Consider the following 13495-nt stretch of genomic DNA (forward strand, 5'->3'; position numbering starts at 1 on the left):
GTAGTTGTAGTGGGACGTCTGGTGGTAGTTGTAGTTGTAGTGGGACGTCTGGTGGTAGTTGTAGTTGTAGTGGGACGTCTGGTGGTAGTTGTAGTTGTAGTGGGACGTCTGGTAGTAGTTGTAGTTGTAGTGGGACGTCCGGTGATATTGTTGATGATGATAGATGTCTTTCTTCCTAATAAATAGATGAACAAAGAGCCGTCGGGCAAATATCGGTATCCCTCGGGGATGTTTGGTTTGGTTTTATCGCGTGCCAAAATATCTGATAGCCCATTGCACAGCCTTACTTTAAATTTTTTTCCTTTTACCGGCTTGCTAATCACCATATGTATTGATCTAACCATATTATTGTCTTGGTCGTCCACAACGTATAACTGTGGGCAGAACAGAAAAAGACAGTGATAGAGAAAAAGAAAATTAATCAACCATAACTAATATACATATAATTATATATATAAAGTATACTGAAATCCACCCACAATCTCCATTTACGTCGACGAAGTTTTGTTTTAGACCTGCAGAGTTCGCAGTAAGATTAAATATGATACGAGTGGTATTAGTGTAAATACAGCTATATGATGGATAATAATAAGTTATACCGCTAGTAACAATGGTACATTGAATGATATATTTTTCGTTCAATATTTATATTTTAAAAGTCACGAGGACAGTTGTTGATTGGTGTTGGTCATATATTATATATTATATTTAACATAATAAATTAAATTTGTTCATAAAGAAATGTATATCATAATATTAATATACTAGTTGATCCCGTGCACTTCGTTTCCCGTTAAATGTTCCAACTCCATATGACTCAAACTTTGATCAATTCGTTTTTAATATTCGGTGTATGGTGTTCAAAATCTATCTTAACTTTTCTGTTGCCTGGTAATGACGTAGTAAATGATAAAATAATAACTGTTTTACGTGAGTTTTTTATGTAAGTTGATCATCTCCGGTTTTCCTCTTTTTGAGCATATATATCGTGATATTATATGTTTAATAATAAATTGTTGATTAATATTATTATTATAGAAAGATTGGTGATTTATTTTTTCTAAAAAAATTAATTGTTACTGTTATTTCGTTGCTATGGCAATTATAAATTATAATTTGACCTTTAATTGGCCACTCTTTATTTTTCTTTTATAAACCAATGAATTTACACTTCTGACTCCCTGGTGATCGTTAAAAAATACCTAGGCCATTTTTGACTTCAGACTGATACTTATGAGCTCAAACTGAATATCTATGTTGAATTTCAAGAAAATCTGAGTAGTAGTTTTCAAGAAACTGCGTTATTTGAGAAATGGCCACTTTTTTTTATTATATAGATTATATGGGAATCATCAAACCGTTTAATGGTATTTATTTATTTATTTTAGATTTAACGGATGCAGGCCCAATTACATATAATAATGAAAAAAAATCGTTCGTTAGAATGGTTTAAAGAAAACAGTAAAACAATATACAATAATTAATATACCTAAGAATGGACTTACAATAACTTTTAAACGAGTTAAAGTTTGGGGATAATAACAGATCAATTTTTAATTCATTAATAGTTTTCATAATTCTGTTATGGGGGGTATTACTTGCATAGTAATATTATTGCTAATATAACAAGTATTTATAGACCGGGTGTTTCGATCAGGAATATGAAAAGAGAAACTACTCAAAAAAACATTACAATCTATTATACAATCTATTATACAATCTATATTACCGTTGAGAAGCTTGTATGAGAAATATAAATCTAATAGTAAACGACGCTCCTCACGTAGAAGTGAGGTGTACGAAGAATGGGTAGGCTCTCTAGATATGAAACATTTAAAAGATAGGAAACCTAAACATTTTTGTTGGATATTCTCAATACTATAAATATTAACAGATGTGTTTGGAGACAAAATAATCGAGCCATATTCACAGATGGAACGTACCAAACAACAGTGTATGAACTTAAAAGCTAATGTGTCATTGATCTCTGCACTATTTCAACGAATAAAGCCAAGGATATTATTTGATCTGTTCGCAATGACTTTGATATGACATTCGAATTTCAGTTTAAGATCGAAAAGTACAAGGTCCGAGGCTCAAGGTTTTTAATAAGTCCCATAGTACGATTTAGCGTTACACCATTTAGGTTATAATCAAAAATGGAGAGAACTCAATCTTTTTCATTTGGTGAAAGTATACTATAAAGGGTTAGGGTTAAAGAAGATCAAAAGTAAGTTCGATTTCCATTATAATTGATAGTAATTAACCTTAATTTGTAAAAAAAATCCTTAAAAGGGTTTTATTTACCTACCTCATTTATAAGTTAACTAATACATTTAGTAAATAAATTTCAAGTATATTAATTTATTTTATATTATATATTTTAATACTGTTATTTAAATGTATACAAATGTTTTGTAGGATGGATTACAATAATATTGTATATATTACATATATTACTATATGAGTTCTTTGCAAGTAATATCAATCGCAGAATCTTTTGGGTATTTAAATTCTCCAAGAAGAGAAAAAGAATTTTGGGTACATCCATTTAATAAAAGCCGCGAAGAGAATGAGCGTTTTAAAAAATTTTATTTGGACATAAGACAGTATCCACAAAAGTCCTTTGAATATTACAGAATGTCTATTCAATCATTTGATGATCTTTTGGAGAATGTGCGTCCACATATAACAAAGAAAATTTCGCAATCCCGTTTCGGCAGAAGAAAGACTCTTCCTCACAATAAGGTAACATAAAAAATAAAAATACATATTTATAATATATGAGGTATTATAGTAGACCATTTAAAAAATCTGATTTCTTTATTTATAATTAATACATGTTGCTTGTCATACATTTATCATAAAATAAAATATATTTTTTTAGTTTTCTACTGCACGTATGTAAATACTATATTTTTAATTTTTTTTCCTCAAATCATTAAAAATGTAGTAAGTTAAATTTAAAAATATTAAAACAGAATATTTAATAAAATATTATAATAATACATAAATTATAGATGAATAAAATAAAATAAATTAAATAAAAAATGAGGAAAAACTTTTCAAATTTTACTTACTTAATAGTTAATGTTAAAAAAAAAACTGTTATATAGTGTGGTGAGAATTTTTATCTTGACTACTTAAATTACTATGATGCACATCAACGTTAGGAGAAGCTGGATAGGAATGTAGTTGAGGCGATGGTTGAGGTGATGTATAAGAAGAATGATTTGAATGAGAGAGATCAGTTTGAAAGTTTGGAAGAAATTTTTGTTGATGATTATTTCTAAAATTGGCCAAGTTAGGAGAGTAATCATCGTTTTGATTGTAATTAAATTGATGTGGATTTGGTTTATGATGTAAAAAAGAAAGAGTCTGAGAAGGATTTAGAATATTTTTTACTGACTGCATAAATTGTATTTTTAGCTCTAATTTTTGGTTTTCGTTCATTTTTTTTAAATCCGGTAAAAATAATAAAAGAAAGGATTTGTCAGCATCAAAATCTTCAGGTTTGTGTACGGGTGCGTTTTTCATCAAATGTAATAAATTTTTTTGAAAAAGCGTAATTTGTTATTTTTTTTTCTTTTTTCTTTTGAAATTGACCTATCACATTCCTCGTGCACTGATTCCGCCGCAGACTCATCTAACTGACATTGCCTTTCATCACCGCACTCGTCTGTAGAGATCGCATTATCAGTAGAGCATGTTGGAGTCTCAATATTTCCAGTAGTTCTAATAAACATAATCATAAATAAAAAAATAATTCTTATATAATGCGAAATATATCGGAATAATATTATGTATCCTTACTTTCTTTTCTTTACAACAGGTTGTAAACAAGATAATATGTCAGAATATGTATATCTTTTTGTATTCCTGGCTTCTGATCCACTCTGAATTTTTCTTGTCTCATTTATGTCTCTGGTGTAATTATCTCTTAAATGTTTCCATTTTTTTTTAATTCTTCGACTATAAATACATAAAATAATAAATAATCTGTTTATTCGGAATAAACGCAAAAACATTATAAATAAAATATGTGAATATAATATATCAATAGAATAATGTATAAAGAATTAGATGTGGATTTTTTAATTATATTAGATTTTGAATGGAGTGATGAATATATTGATAATATTTCGTAATAATTTTAACAATAATAAATAATAGTAAATAAATAATTATTACAAATTTTGAATTTCAATAAATAAGTTTAATAATATAGTAATAGTAATTAATTCTAATTCAAATATTAACCGACAATTATTCGAATAACTATCTTTGAAATTAAGTCAAATCATTTTTTATTCTTATAATTTCTAAATACAATTTTGCACAACACTGGTGGGTAGTTGGTACTTTGGGAGGATCAAAGTAAAATTTTTGTTGGTGCAATGGGAGATCAAAATTTAAAATTCCCAGTAGTTTTCAAAAGCGCCGTGAAAAACAAATGAAAAATTAAGGAAAAAACGGGAATTTTTACGCAAACCCGATTTTTGGTTTTTGGTATAACTCTCAAAGAAATGACCGTAGATACATGAAATTTTGACTGAATGTTTATATTTGTATTTTCTATATACCATAAGATTTTTAAAATACTTTTGATTTATTTTGAGCTGTTTACGGACATTTTCTGTTTCCAATTTTTTTATGTTTTTTTTCTATAGATGTCTATAAAATTTTATTTGTTGGGACAAAAAGCTTTAAAAATATCGAAAATTATCAATCATTGCAATAAAAAAAATATAAAATGTTCAGTTTTTATAACTAAGGTTTGAAAATTTAAAACAAAGATTCTAATAAATAGTACATACTGTAACCAAAAAATCTAAAAATATATTAACACAGTTATTTTTTACAGACATTTTAAATTCAAATTTGGATGAAATTATATATATTAAAATCAATATTAACGATTTTGGTTATTTTGTTGTAATTTAAAAATATTATTCGTGCGATTAGAAATTTATTAAATATACGAACATTTAATATTTCTAAATAAAACGTTACGTCGTTACTGACTTTTAGGCAGATCTAGTAGGTATCTACTAAATATTATCAAATATTCATCTACTTAATCTAAAACTACGTTTCTAGTTGAATTTTGCCTTATGTAGAAGTATATATTGTAATATTTTTCCAGTATCACTGATAATTTTAGGTTAATAATTAAATAATATGAATAATATTAATTCAACTTACCGTATAATAACAATATCAATATAATTTAAAAATCCTAAACTGACATACCATCTTCGCTCAGAATCGTTTTGCGTATACAATGATATTATATTATTGAATTCAAATTTAATACCATCCATTATACAGTGACCTACTTGTAACCTTCTGTACAGTAGAGCGACATCCACTTGACCCCCTTTTTTTTTTGCTTTGCTCAGAATATAAAATTGAAATAAATTTGTTTCAGATATTTATCAACGGGAACCAATTTTGTTGCTTTGCAGTATGAATTTTTATTAGGTCGGAGCACAATTGGTACAATTATTCGGGAAACATGTAGTGTATTATGGACTATCTTACAACCAAAAGAAATGCCAGATCCAAACAATCCCGATAAATGGTTGGAAATTGCGAACCAATTTTACATAAAAACTAATTTCCCCAACTGTATTAGAGCAGTTGAAGGGAAACATATAAGATGTATCAATCAAAAAAATGAGAGAACTATGTTTTTCAATTACAAGAAGTATTTCTCGATTGTATTAATGGCCGTTGTCGACGCAGATTATTGTTTTACGACTATTGATGTTGGTGCCTATGGTAGAGAGAGTGATTCTACAGTTTTTAAAGATTATCCTTTCGGAAAAAAACTTTATTCTGAAGAACTTAATCTGCCAGCACCAACTTGTTTACCCAATACCGCGGATTCCCCACAGCCCTTTGTTATAGTTGCTGATGACGCGTTTGGCCTCCATAAAAATGTACTGAGACCGTATCCGGGACGTGGACTCACAGATAAGCGGAGGATATTTAATTATAGATTGTCGAGAGCCAGACGAATTGTGGAATGTACGTTTTGTATTCTCGCTAATAAATGGAGAGTATTGCACACTCCAATACTAGTTGAGCCTGATTTTACGGATATTATTGTGAAAACTTGTTGTATTATTCATAATTATGTGCGCAGAAGACAGATATATTTTTGAATCCTTTTAAGGTAATCCTTTAGAGGGTATTCAAAACTACGGAAATGCAGGAGCTCGCCATCAAGGAATTGATGTTCGCGATTACTTTACTGAATATTTTTTAAACGCTGGATCAGTCACTTTTCAACCCCGTATCATTTGAATTGTTTTTAATTAAAATTGCTTATTCATATTAGTAAGTATACAGTTTAATAACTAACAAATTAATAATATTAATAAATTTATAATATTATAATTACTAATTATAATTTCATTACATGGATAAGCGTAATACTTAATATATGTACATAAAAAATAAAAAAATTAATAAATAAAAATTTTAAACTTACTCTTAAGTTCTTGTTCTTCTTTGTTATAACTTTCCCATTCGTCATACATGTTTGAACAATTTTTGCTCAGGCTTTAGCTTTAACATAGAGGTCCGCCATATAGTCTTTGGAATTCATTTTCCAAAGGCACTCTTCTTTTTCGACTTCCACAATAAAAAGTTCAGTGTCAAAAAAACTCATTTTGTATAAATTGTTAATATTTTGCACTGAAAACGTGCGTTGCTACCGCTGTAGTGTGGTGCATGTGATTGAAAACCATGGGTTTTTATTTTGAGCGGTCGAAAATAGTTCTAGCGGTTTCTAACCGCGACACGCAACGGCGTTGTGCGGCGGCTAGCGGTAGAACGCGGTGGAAACGCCCAACGTTCCATAAATACACATGTGATGATGTTTACGAACGAAACCGCGCGGTAGCTACCGCGAGGTGCAACTGCGATAGTGTGACGCGACCCTTAAATCTATCGAATGGTCCTTCACAATTATCGATTACCCTAAACAAATTATAATACAAACAATAAAAATTTCACTTTAAAGGGATGAGATCATTTACAATACCAAAAAATGTTTTTCTTGAATTTTGAATTGTTTGAATTATTTCATTTTCGAATAATATCAAAATAATAATATCTAAAATAATATCAATCTATAATAGAAAGTACGTTTTCCATTTAATTTGAAAATTAAATAAGAAAAATTAAGTAAGTTATAATATAACTTATTTAATTTTTCTTTTTGATGATGCTATCACACATGAAAGCCATAAAAAGAGTTACTGCCGTATCAACAGCATACGCATTGGTGAGGATAATTTTCCCATATTCTTTTGAATTAAATGTCTTGAGATCTTCAGCTCTTGAACCATTTTTTAATAATGATAATACTTTTTTTATTATTTTTTATATTTAAATTTAAAAAGGTGGGTAAGTGGATGTCGCTCTGCTGTACAGTAGGTAGTGTGGTAGTGTACAAGTGGGTCACTGTAATGGATAGTGTTAAATTTGAATTCAATGATATAATATCATTGTATAAAAAAACGATTATGAACGAAAATGGTCAGTCAGCCTATGATATTACTAAAGTATATTTGACGATATTATTGTGAATAAAGTAATTTATATATAACCTATTTATGCAGAACCTTGTTTAAAATGATTAATCCTTAGCTATAAAAGTTGAAGATTTTATACATTTTTAACTAAAAATAATTATTAAACATTAAATTGGATACCTATATTTTGTCAAAATTCGAACTTTAAATGCTTATAAAAAAAAATTGTGCCTATGTATTTTCAATGTTTTTCAACTGCTATTGTAACAATATATCAAGAGCCATGCATTACATTTTACCCAACAAATACATTTTTATTAATATTTATAAAAATACAACTAAAAAAATTGAAAACTGACAATGTCCGTAAACAACTCAAAAAAAGTCAAAATATTTTCAAAATTTTATGGAAAATGAAAATATAAACATTCAGTGAAATTTCCATGTATCAACAGTTATTCGTTTTTAAAGTACAACAAAATGACCACATTGCTGCGTGGGAAATCGAGTGAGTAATACTCACATCCAAGGTTATTAGATACTCCCACGATTAAAGATAGTATGGTTGCCCATCGAATCTAGAAAAGTGTCTACCGAAATGAATCTCCTTTATCAGTATTAAACAGCTGGAAATTTACGCTCTGGCGCTTATTTGTTGTAGTGATTCTAAATGCAATTACCTTTTAAATGTAAATTGTAGTTCCGTGATAGCCACTATGACATATAAGCGCTAGTGTTTAAGTTTCCAGCTGTTTAATTTAACTTTAATACTGATTATAGAGATTCATTTCGGTAGACATTTTTCAAGTATAAGAATCATACGTCGATGGGCAACCATACTATCTATAGCCGTGGATACTCCTATCTAACATCAGTGTGATAACAAACTGATAGTATTATTATCATTATTTTTAAGATTTAAACACGATTATTTCAACGACCGCGGACCAATGTGTTTTTTTGTATTAAATATTTTGTTTTTTGCGCACAAAAGTTTTTACAATGAATTCTAATAAAAGGAAACAACCTTCACTTACTATACATACATAATATCTACTTGAACATTAATAATAAATAGTTTATATTTTGAGCAACAAACTTTTATATTGATAATTGCCCGTAACAATGCTTTTTAACTTATGAATTATGCTTGTATTGCTTGTAACGTATAGGTTAAAAACATGGCTGAGAAACCAAATGGGCCAACAAAGGTTGACTAGTTTGGCTTTAATGAACATCCATCAAGATATAATTATTGATGTTAACGACATTATTGATCGTTTTTCAAAAAAAAAAAGGAACCTTGATTTTGTTATTTAATCAAACTAATTATAAAAATTTTTTGTTAAAAACGTTTCTAAAATCTAATAAAATATATTCACATTTTAATTAGATCGTTTAAGTTTATACGTGTCAAACCATCGCAACGAGGGTGCACCATGCGTGATAATTTCAAGCATTCGGCGTACAATACCCGTGGCTATGAAATGGGATATTTTTCGGGTCCATACTTAGTGAAAAATTAAATAAGTCGCCCCCCCCCTAGAAGTAAGTCTAAATACGCCCCTGGTGAGTATCCTGTTGTAAAAATATGAAATTCAAACGCTCATAAAAATTTAATTTGATTTGCTTGAAGACATTTTTTCTAATCTTAGATTTAAAAAGAAAAATTTTTATGAATTTCTAACTCAAAATAATTTGCAAATTTTCGTCATTTTTACGTATTTTGTCAATATTTGAACTTTAAATACTAATAAAAAAAATTGTTACTATGGATTTTTAATATTTTTCATCCGCCTTTGAAAATACTAGGAGCCTTCTATTAAACTTTCAAGCTTTTTTAACCAACAAATACAATTTTATTGATATGTAATAACTTTTAAATATCTACGATAATTATAAAAACGACTCCTGTCGGTAGTTATATTTAATTCAGATGTTAAAATAGTAAAATTACGCTATTACCTTCCTCTAGGTGTTCGGAGGGCTCTCGAGTTGTGTATTAGGGAATTAGATCAAATACATTGTACAATATAATTGTATGTGAAAAAGCTCATATAATGTAATAACTGCAATCAATATAAAATTCTATATTAAATGCCTTACCTGATTCGCAGTTGTCTGTAGATTATGTTGTAAGAGTTTTAGGTTTTAGGTGACACAAAGTAATACTTCAAATACACAAATTAAATAAAGAACGCACTAATTATGGCTTATCATAAAAGTCCAGATTGTCGCTCGTTTGAAATCGGTTTTGAGATTTAAGAGATTGTTACTCGGTGGCTGGTGCTCAATGAGCAGTGATCATGCACTGATTTAAGAGACGACACGGATATAACGAGCAGAGAGTGGTAGGCGGTTTTTATCAAAGGTTTTTTTGTACTTCCCGGAACCAGATTTTTCTTCGGCGGCAACGTCCTTTTTTACCATTAATTTTCTCTGGCGCCATGTAAGAATTCCGCACGCCCTGTACTCCGCGGAGCGCCATTACGTGCCGATTTCTTAATTCGTGATCGCATAATAGAGATCGTACCTATTTGTCGATGATAAAGATTTTATTGGGGATGTTAAATTTCTACAAACGACAGTCTGACCGTTATTTATTACTCTGTAAGATTTTTATTTTATTTTTATAATAATGTGTGAGCCACGATTTAAGATAGTACATTTACTGTGAGCATATTATGACATATGACATAATGTGCATTAATGATATTTATAGAAAAAAAAATGAAAACTGAAAATGTCCGTAAAGAGCTCAAAATAAGTCAAAATATTTGAAAAATGTTATGGTGTACCTATAGAAAATGCTAACATAGATATTCAGTCAAAATTGCATGTACGGCCATTTGTTTAAGAGTTGCACCAAAAACCAAAATCGAGAAAATTTCTCGAAAACAGATTTAGCGTAAAAATTCTCATTTTTCCTTAATTTTTCTTTTGTTATTCACGGCGCTTTTGAAAACTACTGGGAAATTTTTACTTTTTACCCCCAAAGTACCAACTTTCCTATCAGAAATGATACTGTTGAAGAAAATCTAAGCATATTTACTGTCTTAAAAGGTGATGATACAAAAAGAAGTTTAAAAAAAATAAAACACATAATTATAAAATCAATACATTCATCGTTTCACTCAGAATCTAAAATTTATGATGTGAATTCGGTGTTAGGTATGAATTTTTCTGTCTGATTTTTACGTTTCCATTATTCTGTGGCTGTGTCTTCGTCATTTATTTGAATACTTATTTTTTTTTATTATCACTTTTGTCAAATAAATGATGCTGAATCAAAATTGTAATAATTTCGCTGTCTTGTTCATCAGAACTACATATTTTAAAATTAATAGCCTGTTTCTGTATGTAAAGCTCATCATTACTTGCGAATGTATCGAATGTATTATTTTGAAAAAAATTGTCTGAATTCGAGGATTAGTGCTGTTACTTCCATCTGAACCATCTTTCGATGCATTAATTTGTTATTGGGCTCAGATCGCGAGGGATAATTGTCAAATTTCAATCATTGTATTTTATTTCAAATAATTGTTTAAACAAATTTGTAAAAAAATGCTGTATTTAAAAATCTTGTATTTTTTTAGACATAATATAAAGTTTGAGAATAAAATATTGAAAAACAGAGATCGATGCGAGCTGTAGAATATTTCCCTCTAGCAATTAAAAAAAAAAATTATGAAATTTGGTTGATTCTACAAGGCGGTATCGTTATTCCCGCAGTGTATTGTTTTGGACAAAATGGCATTGGCACCGAGCGCTTAAAACGTTAAAATGTTAAATGTTGATCGATTGAGACTTGCGCTTGTGTACATTTGTACATTTGTTTAACATATTTTCTATTTTCCTTTTTTATTTTATTTTTTTTTTTATGTACCTAGAAGCGACTGAATAGGCTTGCCATGTTGTCTGTTAATAGGACAATACAAGTAAAACCCTATGAAGTAATTGATGCAATGACAGTCATCAATAAAATTAAATCTTATTTTGTAAATGTAGTAGAATAATACTTATATACCTATACATATTATGTACGAAAATATTTTATATCAACCTCCCCCCCATGAGAAAATCCTAGATCCGCTAATGTCTTATACAATATATTATAATAGTATAAGACTTATACAATTGTAGACAGAACAAGTAAGTCAGGATCAATAACAATAATAACTTGGGTTCATTACATAACTCGATTCAATAAATATATTAATTCATAAACAAATAACAATAGCACATTTCTTATTCTGCAATAAACATTAAACTTAAGTAGCAGTCTGAAAGAATAATTATAAAGTATAAAGTATTAACACATGACTAGAAGCATGGTTTGCACACATTATGTAATCAACGAGTAACGACAGAGGTAAATTATGACAAGTAACAACAACGATCGGCAAAAGTGAACTAGTAACTGACTAACTAGTAACAGAGTATAAAAGTGGTAATAATAATAATAATAATAATGTCGGCTGGTGTCGTGCCAAGTCGACCGGACAACTGATGACAGCGACACTAGCGACTATGATTACTACACAATGATATTATATCATTGGATTTAAATTTAACACCATCCATTACAGCGATCCACTTGTACCTACTGTACAGCAGAGCGATACTCACTTGCCAACCTTTTAAATTTTTAAATTTGATAAATGTTGTCTAATATCGTACTTTAAACCCTTATTAAAAAAAAAAATTGTGACTGGATTATTAATATTTTTAATGGTAGTATATACTATATAGTATGTTATAATAATAATTAATTTTACCCTTGTATTACATTGTATTAGCCTTGTACTAAAAGCTTTTTTAACCAACAAATAAAATTTTATTGGCATACGTAGAACAAAAAACTAAAAAAATTGAAAATTGATAATGTCCGTAAACAGTTTAAAACAAATCAAAATATTTTGACTATTTTATGGTGTATAGAAAATGCTAAGATAAACATTCAGTCATTACATCAAGAATGTAAGCATGTTTTTAATGGAAATTAAAAAAAAAGTATATTTTTATAAGTATCTGTATCGTAAGAATTTTGACAAAACTTGTCGAAATCGTCAAAAATTGCAATTTATTTTGAGTTGGAAGTTCTAAGATTTTAAAATGCAATGCACGATTTACCTTAAGTTTTTCCGACTTGAGCTTTCAAATACGCAATTCAATAATATAAAAATCAAGGAAAAATAGGAATTATTACACAAAATTGGTTTTCTACAAAATTGATTTTGGTTTTTGGTGGTTTTTGAATTACAACAAAATAAGAAAATTGTTACATGAGAAATCGAGTGAATATCCAATGTTGTAATAGTTTAGCTTCAAACACTCATAAAAATTTAAGTGACTTGCTTGTAGACATTTTTTTATTTATAAAGGTTGACGAATTTATGACAGATCTTGTATTAATTTTTCAAATGTTAGATTTAAAAAGGAAAATTGAACTTTAAATCCTTTTAAAAAAAAAATTGTGACTATGGATTTTTAATATTTTTCGAATATCGTTGTAACAATATATTAAGAAATAGAAACCTTGTATTAAATTTTTAAGCTTTTTTACCTAACAAATATTATTTTAAATCGTCAATCGTCATTCGTTGAACAAAAATCAAAAAAATTGAAAATTTATATTGTCCATAAACAGATCAAAACAACTCAAAATATTTTGAATATTTCATGGTATATGTAGGAAATGCTACGATAAATATTCAGTCAACATTTCATATATCCACGGTCATTTGTTTTAGAGTTACGCCAAAAACCAAAATAGATTTTTTCAAAATCCGATTTTGCGTATAAATTCCCGTTTTCCTTAATATTTATGTTGTTTTTTCCGACGCTTTTAAAAACTATTGAGAATTTTCGAATGCCCCAACTGGATTCTCTTTTCCATCAAACAAGATACTGTTGTGGGTAAGTGGATGTTGCTCTGCTGTACAGTA

General features: G+C 28.7%; 1 protein-coding gene across 1 annotated transcript in view; it reads left to right on the forward strand.

Annotated features, from left to right (window-relative positions):
- Nucleotides 1-6312, forward strand: part of LOC107883237 — an 11972-nt gene extending 5660 nt beyond the window's left edge. Inside the window, exons 2-3 of the mRNA XM_029485145.1 lie at nucleotides 5432-6033; nucleotides 6182-6312. Of these exons, the coding sequence (XP_029341005.1) occupies nucleotides 5556-6033; nucleotides 6182-6312 (609 nt within the window). The 5' untranslated portion in view covers nucleotides 5432-5555. The remainder of the gene's footprint in view (nucleotides 1-5431; nucleotides 6034-6181) is intronic.
- The last annotated feature ends 7183 nt before the right edge of the window (nucleotides 6313-13495 follow it).

Source organism: Acyrthosiphon pisum, chromosome X (assembly GCF_005508785.2).
Source record: "Acyrthosiphon pisum isolate AL4f chromosome X, pea_aphid_22Mar2018_4r6ur, whole genome shotgun sequence".
NCBI lineage: Eukaryota > Metazoa > Arthropoda > Insecta > Hemiptera > Aphididae > Acyrthosiphon > Acyrthosiphon pisum.